The sequence below is a fragment of the Doryrhamphus excisus genome, linkage group LG20 (genome assembly GCF_037039965.1).
Source record: "Doryrhamphus excisus strain RoL-2023G ecotype Guam linkage group LG20, RoL_Dexc_Guam_v1.1, whole genome shotgun sequence".
NCBI classification, from domain to species: domain Eukaryota; kingdom Metazoa; phylum Chordata; class Actinopteri; order Syngnathiformes; family Syngnathidae; genus Doryrhamphus; species Doryrhamphus excisus.
Window position 1 is genome coordinate 11,035,143 of NC_136376.1, and position 26,773 is coordinate 11,061,915.

Consider the following 26,773-nt stretch of genomic DNA (forward strand, 5'->3'; position numbering starts at 1 on the left):
TTTTCTTGTAATATATTCAACTTAATTCTTAATATTATGATTTTCTTATTGTAAAATTACTATGTCATATTTTATTTATTTGTGTGAAAATAACCATATTTGTAATATACTTTTTTGGGACATGATTCCTATGAAATTGCAACATTATTCTAGTAAATGTACTCTATTCTTTTAATATTATGACTTTTTTTTATTGTATTCTATTTTAATATAATAGCTAAATTAATGTACTTTTTTTTTAATTCTTGTATATGTTAGGACTGTAAAATTGTCATAATGGAATATTTTGACTTGCAACTAGAATTGCAACAATATTCAAGTAAAATTGTTATGTGAATATTATGATTTTTTTACTTTATTCCTTTGAAAATAAAATTACTACTATTTTCATATAACATATAACACTATGACTATTTTTTGTAAAATTTGTGTTTTTCTTGTAATATATTCAACTTAATTCTTAATATTATGATTTCCTTATTTGTAATATACTTTTTTGGGACATGATTCTTATGAAATTACAACATTATTCTCGTAAATGTACTCTATTCTTTTAATATTATGACTTTTTTATTGTATTCTATTTTAATATAATAGCTAAATTCATGTATAATAAAAAAATGTATATGTTAGGACTGTAAAATTGTCATAATGGAATATTTTGACTTGCAACTAGAATTGCAACAATATTCAAGTAAAATTGCTATATGAATATTATGATTTTATTTTTGGAAAAAAAAATTCTTTTAACATTTGCATATAATTTTATTAATGTTAGGAATTTATTCCCATAATATTACACTTTTAATGTTAGAACATCTTGCTTTATTCCTCTAATATTTCCGCCCTAAAGCTTGGGGGGGATAATTAAATGTTCCGAACCCTGCTCCTCTTTCCAGTTATATTCCTGAGCAAGAAGACTAAGGAGAAAGAGCTGGACTCTAAGAGCCAAGTGATTGATGGAATCAGCAGGTTGATCTGCACAGCCAAGCACCAGCACACGATGCTGAGAGGTACAACACCGCCCCCTGGTGCGGGTATCTTGTTATAGCACGCCATTGATTTGATTCATCTCTTCCAGTCAGTATCGACGGAGTGGAGTGGAACGATGTCAAGTTTTTCCAGCTTGCTGCCCAGTGGCCAACTCACGTCAAGCACTTCCCGGTGGGAATCTTCGGTTACACCAAACCCGTGTGACCCCGGCGTGCATCCCCTCGGAAAGGCCGGATTCTTCTGCTCTGCACTTGTCTCACCTGACGCTCCACAGAATTTGAGGGAAAAGCCAACGGGCACGCCGGAGTAACAGTTTTCCTGTGGAAATCTTACTTGCGTCACATCCACGTGTTCAATACACAACACAATGTTTTGTCCTTCTGATGGTTTTCATGTTGTTGGCTGTTGCTTTCCTTTCTTTTTTTTACACTACAAAAAAAAAGAACAAGTACTATTTTGTAAGATTCGTGCTCCCGCCTTGAGGTCACCGGAGATCTTTGACAATTTGCCACATGAGGATAATGGCAGCTATGTTTGCACTTTGTTTTTTTTGTTATTAACATGTTATTATTTCTGTGAAATCCTACATTTATTGTTACTCTATAGAAGATGGAGGAGTGTGATGGTGATGTGCAGTGGCGTGTGTGAGATTTTATTTTATTTTATTTTTTTAAAGGCCGTTTTTCGTCTTTTGGACTGTTGCTGTGAATCTTGATATAAAAAGCCTCAGTTGTTTTTTTTTTTTTTTTTCAATTCCTTTCTCCAAATTGTCACTGAAAACAATACAGGACTTGTTTTTTCACTCACAATATTTTGTAAAGAAGCTATAATGATTTATAGCTGACTCACATTTTGAAACACTCCAGTGATGTCATTCTGTGTAAGTCCGGAAGACTTAATGACATAATGACTCAGAAACAGGGTAACTTTAAATTCACAGCAGCTCAATGCCAAATCAGCTTCCACTGTTTCTAAGCCCTGATATACATTTATTAACATCCACCGTCTCCGAGCTCCATACGTTGCAAATAGTGGCTAGTGAAAATGTGCAGTGTTGTGCCAAAGTCAAGTGTGTGTGTTTTACGGCCCCACCGACATGATGCATTCGGGGTCAAGTGTTAGCACTACTGAACAGTATATAAAGTTGGCCGTCGGTGCAAATACAGTATGGGAAAAAAATAAGCTCGATTGTTGGTGTGACTGGTGGAAACATGCTTTGATATTATTATTACATTCTAATAATTAATATTATATTATTAGCGCCCAGTGGAATTGCAAATTATTTACCAGATGTTCAAATCACTGCCTGTGTGTCCTATACGTGCGTTGGTACTCCCCGACTAGTGTTACGTGAAACTTGCGCAATAGGAAACCTTTGGACAAACGGCCTTCTTCTGTGTGTTGTGGCTTTTTTTTTTTTTAAGAGTGAAAAGCTTTGTTAGGCTGGTTGTTTTTTTAAAGTATTGTATATAAATATATACAAGATGTATTATGATTTGCAAATCGCCCTTGGATGAAATTGAAAGCACAAATAGCTAACCTTTTATTTCTTGTCCAAAAGAAATGCCAAATTGAGTATGTTATTATATGTGGTTTCTCCTACATTTCCCGTACTTTGTAATGCACTTTTTCAATGTGGTTTTACACACTTTTGGGGACACCGTTTTGGTTTTAGGTGTGCCGTGTTGTATGTTCTGTTTTCAAATGTAAACCACTACCTATAGACGTGTAAGGCTGTTTCCTGGAGATGTTATGTCGACGACATCAAGCTCCTTATGGGGCCTGAACACATCTGTTACTTACCCCTTATGCCACTTTTTCATTTTTGTAGCTGCCACACCCTCTTGCATTTTAAGAGGGGTCACTATTTTGTCTTGGCTGGGAGATTGACGCCCCTTTCACACTGCCGGCTCAGTAGTAAGAACATACAGACGGAGGTGGTATCAGAGCTGGAACAGAGGCGGGATGCTGCCGTATTGAAGGTTTTGTGTGTAGTTGACTGGTTTCTGCATATAATGCACCGATGTGCTGTTCCGGCTCTGATGCATCCATTTTGCAGGAGTGTGTGTGTGTGTGTGTGTGAGAAGAGGCTCAACCGGCCCCCCATAGATGATGGAACTATGGCTGTGAAGTGTTTAGTGAGGGAAATGATCAAGTGATTTAGCTTTTTAAAAATACTAAAAATGGGCATTGTGTCGTGTGTTCCCATGTATTTGACCCAAAAGTTTGGCTTTGCCCTAAATCTCGCCGTAGCATGGGGGGGTGTTTCACAAGGTAGGGCCAGTGAGCGGCCATGCTGCGTTATCAGCACTTCTTGCATGGGAAAAAAAAGATGCCAGCACGCCATCTCATTGGTCCTGTCACCTGAGATGCCGCCCAGTGTCTTTGCACAATCCCTATTTTAAAAGGACGTGACAGTATTTTTAAATTTACCACTAAATAATATGGGTTACTGCATGTTTTACTATAGTTGTAAATATGTTTTGGATTTTTATATTTTTTTTCTTTCCATGCTCTCACAAGCAGTTGTGTTTAATAAAATTTGTAACCTTCTGTACAAAGAGCATTCCTTTATTCAAAGTCACACGGGATCAGTTAGAGGAGACTGAGGGCAGGTTGATGTAACTCTTCATCGGCGGCAGCGGTTTAATCTTTCGCCCCGCCCAGCCTCCCTTCCTCTGCCACAAGCCGCTCGACGGACGAATGCCGAGCCAGCGATTGCGCCCCGCTTTGCCGATGATCCTTTTATTGTGGTCCACGTTGGATACCCGACCCACCGTTACCATGCAGGTCTCCAACACCTGTGTGTACGTACGTTTTGACACAGTTACTTCTCAGCTTAATGACAGCGTTGTGCTTATTTGGCGCCACCTGAGCTCACCTGAACCTGCCGCTTTGACGGGAGCTGAACTATCGCTGTTCCGTTGACTTTACGGAGTAAAACCCCACTTGTGCCTGGTAACGTAAAGCAAATAAACCAATGACAACAACATAATCAGAAAGCACTCCACACTCTTTATTGCTGTCTGGTTCTACCATATCTTACTTATTGTGTGGAAATATGGGCTAATAACTATAAAAGCAATCTTCACTCGCTAAATGTACTGCAAAAAAGGTCAGTAAGGATAATTCATAATGCCGCCTACAGAGAAAATACTACTTATTTCTAAAATCACAAATATTTAAACTTGCTGATATAGTTCATCTTCAAACAGCTAAAATAATGCATAAGGCTAAAAATAACCAATTAGCTAAAAATGTCATCCAATACTTCTCTACAAGAGAGGAGAAATATGATCTCAGGGAAGAACTACATTTGAAACACTTCTATGCTAGGACTACGTTAAAAAGCCATAGCATTTCAGTATGTGGAATCAAACTATGGAATGGATTGAGTAAGGACCTCAAACAATGCACAACGATGAGCCAATTCAAGAAACAATACAAGCAGTTGATGTTTGCTAAATACAAGGATGAAGAGTCTTGAACCAGTCATGATGTGCTATACATATCACTATATTGACACTTACTATGGTACCCATTATGGCATTGGATGCTCATATCACCTCCTACTTTGGTACGAGGTGCATTATTTTAAAAAAAACAACCTTAAACTGTATTATGGAAAGCAGGAAGTGAACAAATGTAACAGTTACTGATTGTAAAAGTACCAGATGGAGGGGTAGGATTTAATAAGCTTTGCTTCTTCCTACTCCTTTTGGACATGTGGAACTGTGAACTGATTATGGGATGCACTCAATTGTAATCTGATGCATGTTCAAATGAAATAAAACCATTACCATTACCATTACCAAAGATAGATTACCTGCAGCACGGATGTATTGTGATCCCTTCCCAGGTTGTACCTCCAGGTTATTGATCAGTGTTCCCACAGGAAGTGCTCCAAGAGGATAGGAATCACCCTCATTGGCTGACACTGTTAACCAATCACATATCATTTCCTCCTTTCTATTGACAAACTAGGAGTGTCACAAGACACTCGCTTTCAGTGTTTACTTTTAACGATATACATTATACCTGCCATGCGTCCAATAACCGCAGATGTTTTAATGATGTCTCCCTCCTGCATGTTCTCTGTAGCAATAAGCCATCTTTTGCGGTTGCCTCCAGCAACCAGAGCAATGTCAGCAGACCTGTATAAAAAATAAAAAGCAGGCCAGATAAAGCAAGTATGTTTTATGGTACATGTTTCATACAATATAGTGTAACATCTCACCTGCATGGATCATAGCGCACTTTCATAACCTTCTCGTCAAAGGGTTGCCCTTCTTTTTCTGGTTCATAGCGCAGACGCTGGAAATCGATCCAGCGATATTTTTGTTTGTGGCCCCCTCCGATACCATGTGTGCGTATTTTACCTGAATCGTTATAATATCAAAATGACAAAATCTTGAAGATGGATAGACAAATAGGTAAAGTATACATGACTGATGAACATGGTTCTATACAACCTTCATGATACATAGGAGAACGACAACAAATATGATCCACCAAATACTCATAATACACGTCTTACCTGTGTGATCTCTGCCTCCTGTCTTCTTCATCCCAATTGGTCTGACCGTGTACTTCTCCCTCTGCTTCCAAAAGGTCCTGTTTTGTTCCAGACTGGCTGTGGTGAGGAAGCTCCGGCATGGACCTACAGCGGATGCACTCAAGGGTAACACCTGTCCACATGGAGAAAATGTCTGTTAGTTAGCAACTTAGCTTGTCATTTATCTACTGTGGACAACTGTGGTCTACTGTGGACCTGAGAGGACAGCAGAGCAGGCTGGGTGACCGTGAGGGAGCGCAGGGCTCGAGTCAAACAAGACAGCGCCATCACTCCTTCAGGAGCTGCACTGTAGAGATAAAAGTACATAATTCAACTCATTTTAGTTTAAATTGTTGTTGTTCAGACTGCGGTCATAGAGTTACTTCCTTCGTGGGAGTTTTTCCTTGCCTCTATCGCCAAGAGCTTCCTTATTCAGTTGATTCACGCATGCTCCAAATGTCTAAATGTTAAACGATTGGCTTTTGTCGTATTATAAACTAGCTTAGCCACTGGCTAATTTGAGAGGTGAATAAATGTAGCAGCATCGCTCCAAGGCGCTTTCTTTGGATGGCTTAATATGGCATTTATCATATATATAAATAAAATTAAGTAATAAAAATATTACATAAGTAAGAATTGGAATGAAAACCCTAACCTTTATATTAATTTTAGATCCTGACAGTAGTCTCCCTGGCGTCCTTCGCGAGAAAACACGCCGCGTCGCACAATGATGACGTATTTCCGGAAACGGCATCACGCAGCCTTACAGTTTTAAAAATATATACCTTATCATATATAGATTGTACCAACCGCGTGTATTCACCTTCCATGATAAATGGGTGACGAAATTTACGTACGACAATCGTTTTGAAACATACGGTACTACAGCGAAATTGCTCATTCTTGTACAATACGGCCACTGGGTGGCAGTCCCGTGCGACCTTCGACGCTTAGCATCTTGAGTGCGTAAGTGCGTGACAGTGCGCTAAGATGGTTCACACCCGTATAGCCTTCAGCTTTCTTTACGGAACTTAGTACGCTGTGCACAGTATACTATACACACTGAAGAGTAAGTACGGAAGTGTGCGAATTGAAACACAGCAAAAGAACAATATTATACTCAACAAATTATACATTGAAAACAACCCTTAAGTTGCCAAGTATATTGATGCAAATCAGCAATATTAAATATTAATTAAAAGAAACGTTCCACTGTCGTGTACTATACACCCAGTCAATTCACACTTATGTAAAGTACATCGTATGAAATGCAATTAAGGTTTTAAAAAGTTGGTGGATAGCTAAACCAGCTGGGAATACAGCTTTGTATTTTTCTACGGTGTAAATAGTGTTCTATTTATTGCATACGAAGCTTAAATTAATCAAATACTTGAATATGTCTTAACATGTTTATTTGTATTTTCCACACAAACTACAATATAAAATCTACTAACAGACGATGAAAGCCACAAAAACAAAACATTACGTCACTAAGATTTGCTAGGCCGCAAAGGCTGATGGGAGATCGTTGCGGTTTGAGAGACATTTTGGATTTAAAGGGGCTGGGCTAGCCGAAGGTTCTAGCTGTCGGTAAGCATTCTCAATTATTTACTTACATTGTTATTTGGGGACATCTGTGTGACTGGGTAATTATACACTGTCCATTTTCAAATGGAAATGCTTAAAATACAGCCTTTAATGCTTTAACGCGCCTAACCGGGTTCGCAACAAACAGGGAGTGGTGATGCTAATATGCTAGCCGAGCTAAACAGTCGTTGTCGGCAGAGCGAACAAATCCTAAAAGCTTTGCTGCTAAGTTTAAAAACATTGGTGAAAGCATTCCCGTATATAACAACGTAGCCAAAAACGTAAGCTTTCATCAATAACATTCACATCAGAGCCTAGTTGACGAAAGCGTAGATCCATTTGTTATTATGCATCATTGGTATAATGGTGCATAATGATGAATACAATAGCTGAAACACAACTGCAGGTAATAATAGTCGAGCAAATAGACCATTTCATGTGTTGTTGTGGAAATCCTGGTGTGTGTTTACCTTTCTTGGACTTACGATTCATTACCATGAAACGCGTATAGAGACGTGTGTCTGTATAGCTCTGATTAATGTCTTTATTTAAGCAGGCACATCGTGTATACAGTCAATGATAAAACTGCCTATTCAAGCTGATTGTAGTGATGGGGGACTGCTGTGGGTGGCATGTCCCCCATGGTTACACCGCCACACCCTCCTTGATGACCACCCCTGCTTTGTGTCTGCTAGTCATCTAGATATTGCTCCTTGCCGGAAACAGGTGAATAATGGCACCCGGTAATGTCTAATTACGTATAGCAGACTGGAAATGAAAGGCTGACGCCAATCTTTTGCATATCCACGGCATTTTCATATTCCAATTTCCTTTCCAAGCCTCACTCAAAATGATTGAGGCAAAATATCAAATATCACTTTACTTTTATATAAATAATCTTCAGCCTCACAAAGCTGATGTTAGAAATATTGCACCGCACCCTTCTCCCATGTCACAAACAAACCCATGAATATTTTTTCAAGGCTTTTATTTAATCCTTTCATATCCATGCCTTGTAGTTAATTCATTGTGCCTGTAGGTGTGTTTGTGCTGCACAGGATTTGGGGCCAGTGGTGTTATGATGGCAGCAATATTTTGTGACCTTTGATCACAAGCAAACGGGAGTCATCTTACTTGTTTGTAAAAGCACATTCCTGGCCGACCTTTAAAGCCTGACTTTTAAAAGCTTCCCTACTCAGTTGTCTCAAGGGAGAGTAGGGCTATCTTGGTGGTAAACACCTCGTTGGATGATGTTTGTGGAGTTTGCATGTTTTTCCGTGTTGCTTCTTGTTGATGTTTTTCCCTCCATCCATCCCAGACATTTTGTCTGATGAAATTACTGTCACATTTTAACAGTTTATTTGATGTGTTGAAGAGAGATTATTTGTGAAAAAATGTTCACTGCTTTTAATCCTAAACCTCAGAGGCATGTGAAACTCGGTTTGAGGCATTTAGCTTTGTCATCTAGCCCTTTTCCATTGTGTCTCATCATGCCCATTCTCTTGTGTCTGAGTGCAGAGGAGCAGCATCTCCATGGCTCCCTCCCCCATCCAACCTGCTCCTCTGCACTCCTCTGCTCTCCTCCCGGGGTGGGCGGGGCCATCTTTGGATGCGCGCCCTTAGCTGATGTCGGTTGTTTGCGATGGAGAGGCAGGAAGGTCATAGTCATCCTGCAGGCACCAGCATTGTCTCTCTCTCCCATTCTCCCACTTTTTGCATTAACTAGTTTCACAGTCAGGTAGTTCTTTTTCATTTCTAGAAGCATCACTTCGGATTAGCACAGTCATTGTGTGCGTGTTCTCTTGCTGGAAGGCAAGTCATTATTTCGTCCGCTATTCTCCATGATGAACTTTTAATGCTCTGATCGTCAACTGAAACAGGTTAGTGTTCTAGCTGTAGCAGTAATGTTATGGCTCAACGATGTCTTCCCTCGCAAACTATACTATACTATACTTTTCCCAATAGTACTCACTGATTCCCTCCACCCTGTATCGTATATTGGTGTGTATTACGTCCACATACAGTCTTGTGTTTATATAGTCATCGCTAATGGTTTGTAAGTTAATTGCCAGGCCACTTTACTTGAAAAACTCTGCTGGAGCAAGGAGGTCAAGCATCTTTTAATGCACCATGTGTTGTGGGAATGTTTGTTACTTACAGATCTGTTGAGTGCTTAGTTGGAAAAGATCCTAAAATGAAAAATATACTGCACAATTGTGGATTTGCTTCTCTGAGCATCATAAGCAATTTCTCTGTTAAAAAAAAAGGTTGGGGATCACTGCCGCACATGGTATTGGGTGAATTAAGTATCACAGTATTTGTTGTAGGTGTGTGATCCAGGATGGTTGAATAAACAAGCAGTGCATTCAGTGTACCATGTGGTAAAATATGAAACTTTTTTTTATTGACGATATTGTACCAATTCAAAATTTGGGTGGAATTTTTGTTTGAAAACAGGAAAACAGAGTGCTTCTCAGGGTTTCTGCTACATGTAATTGATCGTTAAAAATGTAAATATAATAAAAATGTTTCATTGCACTTTATTTTGATAAGCATGCACAGGAATTCCCTTTGCTTTTTATCATGGGGAAAATGAACAATCACCTGTAAAATGTGTAGTCAATGGACAAAAGCTTGTCACACTCTAAGCCTGTCTATGCCAGCGTGTGTGATCACTCACATTTCAATCTCTTTCCACTTTGTACCATGGGCGATTGTCATCATCATAACAACTTCACTTAACAATCCAATAGGTAGCGTTAGCCCACAGCTTAAAAAAAGAATTTTCCTACTTCATTTATCTTACATTATTACACATTTTGTAGGAGTAGTAAAGACTATTGCAGACTTGATGATGGAGAGGTATTGACAGGCGTGCTTCTATCTAATATGTCATGTCAGGTGAATATGTCCTTACCATATAATATTTTAATATTTCTATATATTTTGTAAGAATCCCATGTTTACATTTTTGTGTAAAGCAGGACAGGGTGTCTCTTAAATATATATAAATAAATATAAAAGTACTAAACAAAAATGTACCAAGGAAAGACTGATCTAAGGAAAGAGACCTTTCCAGTCACACAGAAAGCATAATGCATTCTTCAGGAGATTTGAGTAATAAGACGTATGAAGGGAGAATGAAGAGGAAAAAACTTTGGTGCGGCAGTGTTTTTGGCATCCTGAAAAGTCTGACAGAGTTCATTCATATTTTTTTGACATGCATGACATCAAAGTAAAGCCATAATTACTCAGTAGTAACACACCCAGTTTGAGCGGTTATACTGGGTTTGCCTGTACTGGATAGTATAATATTGTACTTGAAGACAGTGAAGTTTGTGCTTTGAAGTGTGTAGCTACTTGTGATGTCATGATGCGGGGTTAAATTGTTGCCAACCTGAGTTCCACTTTACACAGTAAGGTACATATTTTTTTGTAATATAGATTGCGGTAAATCGAGTCCCGAATCTGTTACATTGTCATACATCAAAAACATCTATTTTTCAGGCTTGCGTGTGTATGGGTGGTTCTGTTTTTATGAGAATCAGAAGTATCAGACCTGGGAGCGGCCCACAGTGCACCGTATAATTCTCAGCAGTTCTTTTATCCTCCTAGTTATCCTCACTGCTTAACTTCTGCATACACCCACAGCCCTGATTCCAGCTGTCGGGGCAGGGCTACTTGGTGCATGTAGCTTGCAAGTGATGTGGCTTAGTGAGTCATCGCACTGAGAAAATAGCATGTTCCATTCACTCACTAAAGGTTTAGAACACCCTGTAATGACATCATCATCTTTGAAAGTCCTCAGTAAGTCCAAGGCTTGGCTTTGCACTAAAGGACATCCATACTGCAGCTGTTGAAAACACAACATTGTAAGCTGGAACTTACAGATTTTTCTATTTTTCATTTTTCTGGGTGACAACAAAGTAAGTTGGATAATGTTTAGGAAATCGATGGATGGATAATCCCTGTGGTATAAAACATGACTTTATGCCTCTCACTTTGGCTGTCTTATGATCGCATGCTAAGGTTGCCTGAATATAGGGCAGGGCTTTTCATTGTCAGGCAATAAAGGAGTCAAGTAGATAGCTGTATCTCCCTTTTGTATTGTTCTCTGCAGTGTAATACATTGTTCCACTTTCTACAACAATGTCTCCAGGTTTCCCTGAGCTCAAATAAAGATGTCCACCATGGTGTATCCACGGGAAGAGAAGCTCGAGAAGCTCTCTCAAGAGGAAATTATCTCTAACACCAAGTTGGTAATCCAGGGTCTGGAGGCCCTGAAGAATGAGCACAACTCAATTCTCCACAGTCTCCTGGAGACAATTAAGTGCCTGAAGAAGGACGAAGAAGCCAATCTGGTGCACGAGAAGTCTAACCTGTTACGCAAGTCAGTGGAGATGATTGAGCTAGGACTTGGTGAAGCACAGGTAATATATTGGATGGATTACTCACAGTGTAATGTACCACGTGTCTTTTAACCTTTCCCCATGTCATCTCCATCCTAGGTGATGATGGCCCTGTCCAACCATCTGAATGCGGTGGAGTCTGAGAAGCAGAAGCTGCGTGCGCAGGTGAGGAGACTTTGCCAGGAAAACCAGTGGCTGAGGGACGAGCTGGCTAACACCCAACAGAAGCTGCAAAAGAGCGAGCAAAATGTCGCCCAGCTTGAGGAAGAGAAGAAACATCTGGAGTTCATGAACCAGCTCAAGAAATATGATGAAGACGCCTCCCCCACTGTAAGTACCAACGATTTGAAAATGGCCACTCTGGTGTTTACGAGTGAAGAGTCAGAAATGCATTTTCCTAACCTTTTCCTTTTCAGTACTTGAATACTTCACCTATAGCATTGGGATAGTTCCTTGTTTTGGTTTGTTTTTTTACTTCTCTGACTTCTTACGGTAGCTTTTGTAACATTACAGCTAGTGACCTCTGTAGAATACTGCATATCATAGTGCCTTTCAATGCACATACATTTCATATGCATTTGGTTTTTGATTCAGACCTGTAGGCTATGCTCACACTGCAGGTCAATTCAGATTTTGTTTTGCCCACATCTGACCTGTATTTCATTTTTTCATGGCAGTGTGAACCGTACTGTATGTGCAGGCCTCATTCGTATGTAGAGGACCCTTCAGGTCGCATATATGCAAAAGGCGTGTTTTGCCGTGCTTGGGACTTGGATAAAGGTACTCACCGATGTAGGCAAAATCTTTTCTTTTCATATGAAAATGATTGTGATATTGTAATTTGGGCATGCAGGTCACTTCCTGGACGCTTTGTGTTCACATTAAAAAGTCCTGTTCTTTTTTGGAAATATGAATGACAAAATGACAAAAAATCTCAATTGGGCATCATACCCTGCAGTGTGAACGTAGCCGTTATCACTTCTGTATGCTTGGTTGTTGTAGGTTGGCATATTATTTGACAGATGCTTGGAATTACCTTTTCTCAAAATGTCATCCAAGATTTTGTTTGTAGCAAAACCTGTTTTTGTTTCTTTATCTCAGCAGGAGGAAAAGGATAAAGATACACCAAAGGACTCCTTGGATGATCTCTTCCCTAATGATGAGGAGGAGCAAGGCCAAGGAAGTAAGATTGCTCACCTCAGCTCTAGAACTGGATTCTATGGTGTTATTCAAAAAGAACGAGACGATATCATGACCCATTGCTTCAGTTCTCAAGCATACGAGTTTTGAATGGCTGCCACAGGGGCACTGTAGTCGCATCATTCCTTCCGAAATGTTGGTTGGAATTTGGCCAGTGTGATACCCAAACCTCAAAGTGTGCAATTTTATTTTTCTTGTCAGGACATGTAAAAGATCATGTTCCACCACTACCCTCTAATCTTGATGACTTTAAACATCAAATATCAACAGTGATTTACTCAGTGAATCGTGATATATACTAAGATGCATCAAAGAGGAAATATCCTATCACATTGATGTTGCCCGTGATGCAGGTGGTGGCCACATTTAACTATTCTAAGACGGGAAATAAAATTTGATTGTGAGGATAATACATGTGACTCGGCTGGAGTTTTCTATGGCTTTTCTTTAATAAATTATTGCATAATGAAATCGGTTCTTTTTGAACAACCCTGTATGATTAAAAATAATTTAACCATTATAAAAAAACAGTTTCTGATTGTGTGTTTAATGAGTTGACCTTTTCCTCATGCTCATGTTTTTACCCAATAGTGCAGCACCAACACAACAGTGCAGCCGTGGCTGCAGCCCAGCAGGGAGGCTATGAGATCCCGGCTCGCCTGAGAACCCTGCACAACCTGGTGATCCAGTATGCTTCTCAGGGCAGGTACGAGGTAGCTGTCCCTCTCTGCAAGCAAGCTTTGGAGGACCTGGAGAAAACCTCTGGACATGATCACCCTGATGTGGCTACCATGCTCAACATCTTGGCCTTAGTTTATAGGTCAGATATTACTCCATATGTAGCCGACCATTTAATCTTTGTTGTTGTTTTGAGTCACTTGCCATTGTTGACTTATGTCTCTCTTCAACACGCAGGGATCAGAATAAGTACAAGGAAGCCGCCCATCTTCTCAATGATGCTCTGTCCATCCGGGAAAAAACTTTGGGGAAAGACCATCCAGCTGTAAGAATCCCATTGTCATGGCAGCCGTACCGAATATGTTAATGATGAGCAGAGTACTCATATACTTCAGTATCAGTCATATAGTTTCTTAATTGTTCGCAGCTTCAACATGGAGACAGTAAGTGCACTTCTGGTGTATCATATGCTGTGGATCCGTCACAGCTACATAAAGCAAGACCTTGCAACTATAGTGCATCACCCAGGGAAAAACATTTATTGATTTAAAAGTAATGACCTATTCTGTCAACTCGGGGTATCACAAGATCTTATGTGATTTAAAAGGTGGCAAGATTTCATGGTGAGAGAAAAAAAATCTCATGGGCAGTAGAACGGTCTGTGACACCCCTACTGTTAACATATTTGTACCACCAAAACTTAATTCTCATAATCCAACACCATTATTTTTTTTTTTTACAAAAGGTCCAAACACGTGATCAATTAAATTATTATTTTTAAAGGTCAGAAATATTCGTAATATGTCTTATTTTACTTTCTGCATATGTTGCGCAGGTTGCGGCAACATTGAACAACCTGGCTGTACTGTATGGAAAGAGGGGGAAATACAAGGAGGCGGAGCCCCTGTGCAAGAGGGCTCTGGAGATCAGAGAGAAGGTAGGCACATGCCATCAATGAGTATGTCTGCATGAAAGCTTGCTTCCTTCATATTTACTTCCTTGATTTTATCTGAAGAAGGCACTGAGTGCCCTATCACATATGTCATACAGAAGACGAAAAGGGTGCTACACCTACAGAGCACCTGTATGATGAAAACATGTATTTGACCTTCAACAGGTCTTGGGGAAAGACCATCCAGATGTGGCCAAACAGCTGAACAACCTAGCCCTGCTGTGTCAGAATCAGGGCAAGTACGAGGAGGTGGAGTACTACTACTGCCGGGCCCTGGAGATCTACGAATGTAGGCTGGGCCCGGATGATCCCAATGTGGCCAAAACCAAGAACAACTTGGTGAGAGCGTACCTCTTGAATCTTGAGTGTTAGAGCAGCTGGGTTTGAATCTCCGCTTGGGGATCTCTGTGTGGAGTTTGCATGTTCTCCCCATGCACGCGTGGGTTTTCTCCGGGAAGTCCGTCTTCCTCCCACATTCCAAAAACATGCTAGGTTAATTTGCGACTCCAAATTATCCATAGGTATGAATGTGAGTGTGAATGGTTGTTTGTCTATATGTGCCCTGTGATTGGCTAGCGACCAGTCCAGGGTGTACCCCGCCTCCAGCATACCATGTGACCGTAATGTGGATAAGCGGCATAGAAAATAGATGGCTGTTAGTCATGGGACTCCTGACTCTTTCATCCTTAGAACTGTCTCTAATTACCACTGGTTGCACACAAACCACTAGTTGTTTGTCATATGACTTGCTTCATGTTGTTCCCATCTTGCATGAGTTAAACTCACCTACCACGTTGTATGTACACAAAAGGTTCTCAAATATTGTTCACAAATCTGTCTAAATGAGCACTTGGAAATAATCAATCCACCTCACAAACATGACATATTAAGATGCTGATTAGACAGCAAGATTATTGTACAGTAATTGCTCCAATGTTTATCAGTATCAGGTAGTTTTATCACACAGCAGATTACCACTATTTGAGAGAAATCAGCCTTTTGTGTACATTAATAAAGCAAGTGCTGCAATATATTACATTTTGATTGAGTGTATATAAACGCAAGTGCTGCAATATAATTAATATAATTTGCGTGAGTTATTGTGTGAAGGATAATATGCCTGAAGACTATGACCTGCTCTCAGGGACTGGCAGAGTGTGCCATTAGTCCCATTGGATGTAAACTTTTAACTCTCTTTTCTGCAGGCGTCCTGCTTTCTTAAACAGGGGAAATACAAGGAGGCTGAGATTCTTTACAAAGAGATCCTGACTCGTGCCCATGAGAAAGAGTTTGGATCAGTTGATGGTAAGGTCTCATCAATGATGGAAATATTTTACACAACAAAACATGATGAATTACCAAGTCAACATGAGCAAAATGTAGCTGGTTTACTTTGAATTACCACTCAGACGTGTCTCTTTTTTTAACCCCCATCCACTATTGTTTCATATTCCACCTACTGTTTATCTCACACCAGCGAGCAGTGATGGACAGATGGTTAAAAAGTGGACGGTGTTCTAAGCCAGCTGCCCACCATCTCCATTCAAAGGACTCAAAGACTCTTTACAAAAAGCTTTTGGGGAAATAAAGAGTTTCCTTGTCTGAACTCTGGCAATTTTATTCTTTTAGTTTAAAATCAACTATTTGGTTGCAAATAGATGATTTTTTTTAAACAAAGTGAAAGTGTCAGCTTCACTTGGCAAAAATGTAACAGGTTTATTTTTCAATAATCAAAATCAGAAGATTTTTCAGATACATCAAACAAGAGTGGCAGAGAAGGGCAACCACAACATCAGCATTACTCAGCTGTCGTATGAAAACATGTATGGAATACTTTATGGTCATACAGTTGTGTGATTAAAACATTTGCAACTACATTTATGTATGTATTATCATATACTGTCATGATTTGTATTTCAGCACACTGGACCGTGTCACACACAATATACCAACATTTAAAAGACAAATAGCGTGGCATTGTGCAGTGTGCAGCTATTTCCATGCATCATGAATAGTTCAACATGGACTCGTGCGATTAAGTATGTGGTATATTCCAGTCGTGTTGTACAGTTTGCCGAATCTCTCCCGTGTGTGTGTGTCTGCAGCTGAAAACAAGCCCATCTGGATGCACGCTGAGGAAAGAGAGGAGATGAGCAAGGTGAAGATCTTTATTTGATTCAGTGTGACATTGACAACCAAAGTAAATAAAATGAACACACATTCCAGAAGATGTAGTTTGAGAAGCGAAAACATATCAGTTTGGTTCACATCCTGTAAAATGAAACAATCTTTTTGTCATGGTGCAAAAGCTTACACACGGCATAAGACATGTAATTGTTGTATGCAAACGACAAAAGTTGTCAGTTCAGTTGACGACTCCTCCCCTTCATACTGCCTTCCCTATTTTTCTTTTACTTCCAGGGCAAGCACAGGGACAACACGCCATATGGAGAGTACGGAGGCTGGTATAAAGCGTGCAAAGTCAACAGGTGAAGCACATTTGCTCTTTTAGCGTCTATTCATTGTGTCATGTACATGTCGTTTTAACCTGTGTATTTAAACCACACAGTCAACACTGTAGTGCAGTGTTTCACAACCTTTATTGAGCCGTGGAAGAAAAATCCCATGGCACCACCACCAAACAAAAATGTCACGAAGTGTAAATATACTGAAATAATAATGATCTTGTGTAAATTTACTCACAAATTCACTTTGTGTGAAATTCGGCTTGTTTAGTAGAACACAAACATTTGCTGTGAATACAAAAGTACCTTGTGCAAGACCACAGACCTTCTTAACTAATTACAATGTATTTTACAACTTATACGGGTCTGACCACACTTTCTGTGGCCTTCGGATAACTTAACATTGGTTTGTCTGTCTCCCGTGTCTACAGCCCCACTGTAAACACCACGCTGAGGAACCTGGGGGCCTTGTACCGCCGTCAGGGCAAGCTTGAAGCCGCAGAGACCCTGGAGGAGTGTGCTGTGAGATCCCGCAAACAGGTCAGCTGCACCTCTGCAAATTGACAGTGTGATTGCATCGCTTCTGGAATGTACTAGGAGAGTCAATCTCATGATATTTTTTCCCCCCCTCTCTCTACATTGCTTTGGATCCAGAGCAACACAGTAAGTGATAGCCGCCAGAGAGCCTCCACCTCCCTCCCTAAACATTACTCCCATTTCACAGTCATAGAATATATTTCTCTTCACTGCTTTAAAAGTCACGTAACACATAAATCACTTGAAGACTCCCATGCAACTGCACACATTCGTCATTATCATGTTGCTTATGTTAACATCTTTGTTCTCTCTGATTCTTTCCTTCTTTCTCTGTTCTTATCATTAGGGCATTGACCCCATCCACCAGACACGCGTGGTGGAGATTCTGAAGGATGCGGAGAATGACAAGCGAAGGAGCAGGGAGAGCTTGACCAGCGTCAAGTATGAGAGCGGCTCTGAAACTGGCGAGGAAGTGAGTATGGGCGTGGAGTGGAATGGGGTGAGTACAGATCCACTTTAATTGAATCATAAAAGACCGCGGCCCTCATTGGAAGAACAAGAGCATTTGAAAATATCACAGGGCGTCTTGACTGGCACAGAATGGTTTCTAATTGAGTGTCCCGTACCGTGCTAAACAACATTCTACAAGTAAGCACACTTTTTGTAGACATCTGGGCTGGTATGTCATCTGCACCAGTTCAAGAGCTCCCTGCTGCTTTGTTCCTCTTATGAGGGTTTTTATTCAACATATCTTTGTTGAAAGATAGAACTGATTGAGTGTCTTGGCATGGCGACAGATTGTATTTGAGAGCATTGCAATTTGCTCTGGGCGAGATGTTTTGTGTTTTTGTTCATAGCTTGTTATTGTCATTTTCTTGTTTTATGTCTTGTGTTTGCTGGCATTGTTTCTGCATAAGAGGAGTCCTTAAAATGGCACAGGCTCAAGCTGAGGCAGCCTGGGAACACTTAATACACATTTGCCATAGGATTCACATACAAAATGTTTCCCATGCATGTAGTACTAATTGTTATAGATCATATAGATATAGATATTTCCAACATGCATACAATATTACACTGAAATACAATGTATATATATACATATATTCATTGCTACATACAGTATGTTCGAATAAGAGCAGGGAGAAGCATAGCTTATTAAATCCTACCCCTTCTCCGATATAGATTTTTTTTCCCTATATCCACAGTTCATCCTGCTGTGTAATGCTTCTTGATAGTTTCACCATTTTTTCTCAGTATCATTAAATGTATTATTCCTCATTTATACAGTATAGTCAGAATTCCGTGTAGCAAATTGTGCCGTGACAGAAACACAGCGAGATGAGTGTCCCAGTTAGAAACACTGTGGTGAATTTTACATGAGCCAGAAGATGAGACTGTGACAGTAGGAGTGTCTTCACTGAGCCTGTGCCTCTCTCACACTCCGTGTGCAGCCTCACCTGGCCTCACCCCTCACTGCTCCAGCCCCTTGAAACATGCATGCAGCCATGCCGGCCTAATGGACTCCAGCCTTAAACATGCTCATTAATGGTGTATATGCTTTTACACGGTTGCCATATTAACCTGATGTTTGCTGTCCTGAGCGATTGACTGTACATAAAGGGAGGGTGCTAGCACTTGAGTAAATGTGCTTCTCTACACACATTTGAATGGGAATGCTTTCAAAAACATGTGGTGGCATGCGGGGGGTTGCTGTGCGTGGGATCTGTCAAGATCACAGCCACACAAAACACCCTGATTCTCATGCTTGTTTGTGTCTGAGCGCTAATTCCTCACATTTAGATTTGGACATCAACCACATCCAGGTTATAATAGCTGTTGAGCAAACTGTTCATCACTTGCGTGAGCTGTGTTTAACTAAATGTCATTCACACACTATAATGACACTGTTTATTAGTATTAGAATGATTATTATTTTCTTATAAAACACCAACATGGAGCTTATGTTTAATCTGTTAAGATCTGGCCGAAGAGAGGGTACACGCCAACAACATTATAGATGTACTTGTTGATTCATTTGTGTTTGTGTGTCTTCCTAAAATGCATGATTTTTGTACTTTTGACTGGACGCGTCCTGTCTGTCTACCTGCCTGCATGTTGTCTTGCCTTGGCCTTTTCTTTGCATTACTAACCTTGGAGATTATGATTGCCATGACAACCAATCAGCCAGTCAGAAATCTAAATTCCTATCTATACTCAGTGGATTGTACTCCCTTCCTTGACTTTCACTCATAAAGCTTGGGTGGGTTGACAAGTACTTATAGTTGAGTGGGCTTTAATTGTTAATGTATTAGCACAAAGGGAATGTTGAGAATGAAAGTTTAATAGGAAAGAACATTTATTTTCAGTGAATTCAATCCTGCATATGGTTGTGCACACCTTAAACGAGTGTGTGATGTTCCGTACTGGTGCTTGAAGGTCCATCTCTGCAGTGCATATACTCACTAGATGGCTGCACTTTGCCAAGTTGGAACTCAGGAGAGCAAAAACAGCTGAGTCACTGTGACTGCAAACACCCATTTGCTGTATCATTGTCATTCTTCAAGCGCAGCAAGTACGGGGGGGGGGGGGGGGGGGGGGGGCTGCAAAGTTACAGCTTACCAATGATATTTCCTTGAAATGCTGCTCAGCCTCCATGTTGAGCTTCACTGAGCATAACAAATGACACTACAACACAAACGCTAGCATGTCATGAATACAGTGGAACCTCCAACGGCCAACTCCTCATCGATTGGTACCAATTGCCTTCATTTTGGGCAACTGGCCAATCCTTGCGCATGAAACCGATCTTATCTCCACAAAGGTCTGGAAGTCAGCCACTGCCCCATTTTGCTCTGTCAGACTGACAGCTGGCTCCCAAACTTTTGTAGCACTTAACGAAAATGATGGACGTCATGGCATGATGGACGTCATGGCATTGGACGACCAGCCGTATTTGGTCACTGTGCACTTTATTTTTAGCAAGGGGCTCAAATCAGGTCTGCACTGTAACCAGTTGTTGTGTTTGTTTGGTATCATCTACTAAATGATATCATTTAGTAGTTTGGACAACGGTTTTTGAAAAATTTCATTTGTATTTGTGAGAAATACCTCATGTGCAGTTCAAACAAGTTTGTATTGTTTCAGTTATTGCTCAATGTTTTTTTTTTTTTTTTTAACAAAATAAGACTTGAACATTGAAAGTGTACACTGCCATTAAAAATAAAAATAAATCGGCAGGTGAAGCTTATGCGATTGGTGATTGGCCGGAAAATAGCAATGTTTATGATATGCCTCTAATATTAAGTAATGTAAATTGAACTGTCAGTGTCATACGGTATCACTATCATGAAGCCTTTATTTGGTGTACATGGTCATGATTTAACATTTGAACATCACACGGGCATTAAAATTAAACACACTGCTGGTCTCAAATCTAGCACTTATGATGGTAGTTCCTGGATTATGTGCAACTTTCCATATCCAAATTCCATGATTTAATCGAAGTAGACCTTGGAGGTTCTAATCTGGATTTGCCCCCCCCCCCCCCCCCCCCCCCTCATAAAGTTATGAAAACTGGGGCAGTTAACAAAGACTAGGCCTAGTTGTTGATGCTGCATGCTATTGAGAGTATGTAGTTCATGTAGATGAGGGGTCACGTGTAGGTGTGATGACACAAGCCCAACCCAGAATTGGTCATTTTACAACCTGTGTCCTTTTTTTGTGTCTCTTTCTCTCTTTCTCTCTTATCAGGCCTAAGCCATCAAGATTATTCCTCCATCCCTCTCTCCTTCCCCCAACCAATAGCTAAAGGGATGCGTGTTGTCGCTCTCCCCCAGCTCCTCTCCAGTGCCCCCCTCCCCAGCAGAGAAAGCATCTCTCCCCCCTCCCTCGGCTGTCACACATCAGTCCACTGTCCAGCTGAGACCTGCCGGGGCGTTTGGTCTTCTCATCTCGGCTTCTCCTGGTTTCCTGTCTTTTCTCTGGCGCCCTCTAGCCTTTCCTTTCACTAACCCACGTTTCACTCCTTGTGTGTATTTGTGTGTGGAATATTTCCCTCCCTCCCCTCATTTTCCTCTTCTCCTCAGCTTGCTTTGCCATGTTACACATATGCACAGTATATTTATTTTAACAAAATAGAAATGGCGGCATAGTAGAAAACATGGTATTCCACCGACAACACAGTTCCTAGTAGTGCTTCAATTCTGAAATCGTCACCTGCATCATGCGTCGTATGCTTTTTTGCTGAGGTTAATCAATCTCATGTTTTGCCACATTACATATTTTTTAATACAGGTATTTTTGTGTTTAATATTGTGAATTAATGTCAAGCGATCAAATGCCTGAACGGTTATGGTACTGTATAGTTTGACATGCGTATATGAAAATATATGCCATGTTGGAAGCTGAGTTGGCCAGAACAAGAAGGGAGTCTTTGTTCTGTCGATAAAAAAAGAGCTTATTTCATATTTGTATGATTTGTTTACATTTTTTACATTATTTTGGCTTAATGTTAAAGCAGTAGTATTTAAATAAATGACATAGATGCCAATGCACAGACTTGCCAATGTGTGACTCTGACGGCAAACAGTCAGCTGACATCAACCTTTTGTTGCCATGGTAATTCATTCTCTGGTTGCTCTTCTTGTCTTCAGTGTCCTTGCTCTTTGTACTGTTCTTTGTGTGCGATTTAAAAGAAAAGCTGCATGTTGTAAATCGTGACAGCAGAGACCAACAGGAGCATCACACAAAGATGAGAAATGCAAAAAAAAATAGTGTTCATACACAATGGCCTTTTATTATTGTTATTCAAGAGGAAGTCGTGATTCACAGTAGTTGGGAGTATTTTTCTGTATGTCCTGCTCGGACAGCGTCCACAATGTTGACATCGGTTTTAGTGAAATGTGGTTTTCTTCCGCCAAAAGTAAAAATGTTCATCCACAACATCCACGACTGTTACGTCACATTTTCACTAGCTGAATGTGCATTTTTAACATCTTGGAAGTGTTGTCGTTGGCTGTACTCTTAGCGCATTCACTCTCCAGCTTTTCACTGTTCTACTTGCATTGATTCTTCATTCCTTTCAAAGAATGCATCTATACCTCTACTTCAACTCTCAGCTATACAATTGACCATGTGCATCGCATAATTAGAACAGTAATGTTGTGTTAGTGGAATGCTTATTTATTGATCTGTCTACTCTTGGCATACATACATATATATATATATATAAATATAAATAGTGTCTTCATTTCCCCAATGTGGAAGAGCATACATGCTTTTAGATCTAGTATCACTATCTTAGTAGGTAGAACTGCGTCATATTTACCAGTCTGCATTGTGAAGATGACTGAATCAACACTTGTTGGTATCGCAAATAAAGCTTTTTTTTTCATTTGTGAAAATTGTCTTTTCCATCACATTTTTATATTTGGAAAAAAGTCTAGTGTGTGAGGTGCCTTTTTGTTACCTTGATGGTGGTGAAGTTCATGGCAGGTGACGCAGTAACTCCTTTTAAAACTATGACAAGAAAAAGATAATTCACTTTGGTTTAAAAAAAAAAAAAAAGTCTTTTCAAATACTTATTTAATTAACAGAAAAAAACATTTGTGCACTCAGCTTTTATCTGAATAAGAAGTACATGGACCATATCTTTCTTCAGGACAAGTTCTGATACTTGGATATACACTCGTCTCTTGTTTATCACTTAAGTGGTTCCCGGCCCGACCGCAATAAGTGAATTTCTGAATATTAGAACATAGAAAACCTGTTGATGTTTTAAATACCATTTTTTTACCATTGTTAATGCTCTGTAGACATGAAATGAAAAACCTCTTATAGTTACCTGTACACTCCTCTAATATATTTTGTTTACACCACATTGCTCAACTGTAATCCACAGGCTATGAGATCACAATAGAATGCCCCCCAGCTATCAAGATAGCCTCCAATTTATTCTAAACTTAAAGTGTTTCAAACTGAGTGGGGAAGAAGGACAAAGTAAGATGTCAACCATAACCACTTCCACACACTGGGATAACTTTTTTTCACGGTCATGCAAAGATAATGTAATATAATGTCATGTCTCATCAATGTAACATTACTGACATGTAACCACCAGAATACTACATATATGCACAACTTTCAATATGTTTTGACTAATAGACCCTGGTCAACCATGAAAGGTTGTTATGTTAATTAATTTTCAAAAAAATAGTGATAGTTAGGGAGCATTGTTCAAACTGCGATGGTCCTCTTGTCTTGGAAGGCAAATATTAATTGATTCAGCAGGGAATACAAATGTTGCACGCCCCCACCCCTCAGGATGAAGAAAGTACTGCATATGACACACTTACATGTCACACTTACATTAAAGACACCGTGCGGTGCAAGGTATGAAATCTTAAAGATGAAACACTCTTCATGCACAAAATATTCATCAAAATTAATTTCTGCATATGAGGCACACAGAGTAACGAACAACTTCATGCTCCATCTTATTTCTACTCTGTTCTTGGATGAACATCACATCAGTAGGATAAAACTAACCTGACTCACAAACAGGAGGAGAAACGCTCATAAAAATAAGTCTGTGTTTCTCCTGTATCGAGTAATGGATGTATCTATGGATCTATGAGTCTGTTGCCAGATGTGTTGAGCAGGTGTCTTGATGAGTGTGTTTCTGCAGGACGGCAGCGGTGCCCTCCAGCGTAGCGGCTCTCTGGGCAAACTCAGAGATGTGCTGCGTCGTAGCAGCGAGCTGCTGGTCAAGAAACTGCAGGGCAACGGACCTCCTGAGCCTCGTAGCACCAAGTAAGAATCGCACAAAGTCATTTTCACGCAAGGGTGATGATGGATTGCTGATGCTGGGCTTGGAACAGATCTCCGAAAGTAGCGACGTAACAAATGTTATGTTAAAGTGTTTGCATTGTTTGTCCACCAGCATGAAGCGAGCCGCATCGCTGAACTACCTGAACAAGACAGGCGACGAGGCCTTTCAGGTGAGCCACCATTTTTGTGATGTTACGTTGTCGGTTTTACACTACTAGAGGTGGGCAAAACTGCATATATAGATACAAGTCCCCTACCAAGTAAATACTGGGTCATTATCTCACCCATACTACCTCATTCATTCATTCATTTTATACCGCTTTTTCCTCACGAGGGTCATTGAACCGAGTGTCCTTATCGGCCGTACAATGTGCTGTATGGGTCTGGTGATCTTCTAAAGGGAGTAACTATTTATCTTTTGTATTTTTACAAGGTTTATTTGCCTTTTTTCTAGTTGGCGCCAACCGACATGGTGCTTTTCATGTTTCTTTCACAGCCAATGAAAAAGCCACTCATGGCGTTCTGTGCATACTCTTAATGCAGCATCTTTCTCCTTCACCTCGTCAGGACTCCATCTGTCTTCCACATGACGTTCTACTTGCTTTGTCATTCCTTACTACATGTGTAATAAGGTTGGAAATTGCATGAGGTTGTTACTCAATATAACAGTCTTTCTCTGGGTGTCATCTTACAAACACTAAACTCATCACACAGCAACTTTAACACCCAAATCTTATATTGTATCTAATCAGTACATAAACATGTACCAATACAAGTAAAAATATGAATTGCATCCGAGCAACACATTCATTGGGGTCCTGACGTCAGCCTCCCTCTGTGCTCAAGTGGTTCTCTCTGGTGGAGGTTATTGCTGCACCATCCATTCATTTTTTATATGCTGCTTGTCCTCCAATTAATTGATTTACTCAAATGAAATGCATTATGGGAATGTGTTATACATTCATTCATTTTCTACTGCTTATCCTCTGCTGGAGCCTATCCCAGCTGCCTTGGGACGAGAGGCGCGGTACACCCTGGACTGGTCGCCAGCCAATCACAGGGCACATATAGACAAACAACCATTCACACTCACATTCATACCTATGGACAATTTGGAGTCACCAATTAACCTAGCATGTTTTTGGAATGTGGGAGGAAACCGGAGTACCCGGAGAAAACCCACGCATGCACGGGGAGAACATGCAAACTCCACACGCGCTAACCACTCGACTGCCGTGCTGCCCCCCATACTACATGCTATTGATAATAATTCGGATTAATCTGCCCACCTCGAGTATTAACAAACGTCCCATTTCTGTGGCAGACTCGGGGAAGCAATAATCTGAGAGTAAGCCGAGTTCTCAGTTCCAGCACCACGAATCTGTACTCCGAAAACTGAAGTGGGCCTCCAAGTGGACCTGCTCACCAACACTCCCAATTGGAACCTTCTGGACCTGCCAACGTTGGACCCAAAGATGTTTCCTTTGGAAACTCCAAAGACCCCTTTTTAAGTGGTGAAAATGTGTTCACACACGGGAGATTGTCTTGTAATTGTGCCTACTTTCCCTTGTTATATTCCAGCCGTGATAACTGTGCACATTGAGTGGTGTTCAGAGGCCATGATATTACTTGATACTGGTGTGTTTCTCCTTGTGTCATGTTCCTCGCGTGTCCTGTGCCATTTTTGTTAACAGTGCTGATTTTTATTTCCACATGAAAACTAATTGTAGATTTTACTTCTCAGTAGAATTGTTAAAGATGCTATTGATTGTTGATATGTGATATTTTAATAGTGTATATTTGCCTGTTGAGATACTTGAGGATATACTTTATCTGGCATCGGGTTGAAGCTTTGGGATACAGGGTGAATGGATATTTGACTCACGGCTATTTAAGTCTTGCTGGAAAAAGTAATGATGTTTTGAAGTCGAATCGGCTGCTATTTTGACCTTAGTTTTGAATTTGTGTCTGAACACACAACTAATTTAGTTCACCTTTTTAGGAAACTGTACATAAAAGAGATTTATAAGGTTGATGTACTTTTTCAACCTGTGCTTTGTTGGAATGACCCCTGGTGCCATGTCGACTGGAATTCAGTAGTTTTGATTAACTCTTAAATGTTTACACTGATGAGGATGTGATGCACGTTTAGATCTCCACAATGTGATTGTCACACATTCTCAGATGATATTTTTTAAAATGAATGAATGCTTCTCAAAAGAACGACAATGCTTTTTTGTTTTCACTGTTCAAACCTTGAAGTATGTTCACAAATGATATAATTTAGTTGGGTCTACACAGGAAGAGGACAGTTTATTTCAGTTGATTGCTTCTGATTAGTTGTACGAATGCCCACTATTCAGAATTAAAATGCTAATTGTAATAATATACACTATGTGTTTTGTCATGTGTTTAAACCACATTATGCACTGATTATGAATTTGGCATGGCAGATGACTCAATTAAAATAACAAATTTGGAAAGTAGTTTATATAGTAAAACGTATGTCTGGTAAGTTCATTTTCAATTGTTAGATCTAACTAGCTATAGATACGTTTAGTATCCA

At 40.1% G+C, this 26,773-nt stretch overlaps 3 protein-coding genes across 15 annotated transcripts in view; 2 read left to right on the forward strand and 1 right to left on the reverse strand.

Moving 5' to 3' along the window:
- LOC131108286 (phosphofurin acidic cluster sorting protein 2) overlaps window positions 1–2,119 on the forward strand; it is a 48,173-nt gene extending 46,054 nt beyond the window's left edge. For all 4 annotated transcript variants that reach the window (XM_058059241.2, XM_058059242.2, XM_058059243.2 and 1 more), the window contains 2 exons: window positions 900–1,013; window positions 1,082–2,119. In XM_058059241.2, the coding sequence (XP_057915224.1) occupies window positions 900–1,013; window positions 1,082–1,197 (230 nt within the window). In that variant the 3' untranslated portion in view covers window positions 1,198–2,119. The remainder of the gene's footprint in view (window positions 1–899; window positions 1,014–1,081) is intronic.
- Window positions 2,120–3,543: 1,424 nt separating this feature from the next.
- Window positions 3,544–6,318, reverse strand: mrpl2 (mitochondrial ribosomal protein L2). The gene is made up of 8 exons (XM_058059253.2): window positions 6,204–6,318; window positions 5,765–5,855; window positions 5,531–5,681; window positions 5,231–5,372; window positions 5,032–5,147; window positions 4,820–4,930; window positions 3,875–3,948; window positions 3,544–3,794 (listed from the first exon to the last, which is right to left on the reverse strand). The coding sequence occupies exons 2-8, from the start codon at window positions 5,834–5,836 to the stop codon at window positions 3,585–3,587; spliced, it is 876 nt and encodes a 291-aa protein (XP_057915236.2). The 5' UTR covers window positions 5,837–5,855; window positions 6,204–6,318; the 3' UTR covers window positions 3,544–3,584.
- Window positions 6,319–7,015: 697 nt separating this feature from the next.
- On the forward strand, window positions 7,016–26,589 carry klc1b (kinesin light chain 1b). 10 transcript variants are annotated; one of them, XM_078787386.1, is made up of 17 exons: window positions 7,016–7,138; window positions 11,295–11,565; window positions 11,644–11,874; window positions 12,646–12,727; window positions 13,336–13,564; window positions 13,660–13,747; window positions 14,258–14,359; window positions 14,540–14,713; window positions 15,580–15,679; window positions 16,480–16,532; window positions 16,796–16,863; window positions 17,271–17,379; window positions 17,494–17,502; window positions 17,723–17,875; window positions 24,065–24,189; window positions 24,320–24,377; window positions 25,532–26,589. In XM_078787386.1, the coding sequence occupies exons 2-17, from the start codon at window positions 11,317–11,319 to the stop codon at window positions 25,604–25,606; spliced, it is 1,905 nt and encodes a 634-aa protein (XP_078643512.1). In that variant the 5' UTR covers window positions 7,016–7,138; window positions 11,295–11,316; the 3' UTR covers window positions 25,607–26,589. The 10 variants fall into 10 exon arrangements, with proteins under 10 accessions (XP_078643512.1, XP_078643516.1, XP_078643514.1 ...); XM_078787390.1 differs by having other exon boundaries at window positions 17,723–17,848; XM_078787388.1 differs by having other exon boundaries at window positions 12,649–12,727.
- The last annotated feature ends 184 nt before the right edge of the window (window positions 26,590–26,773 follow it).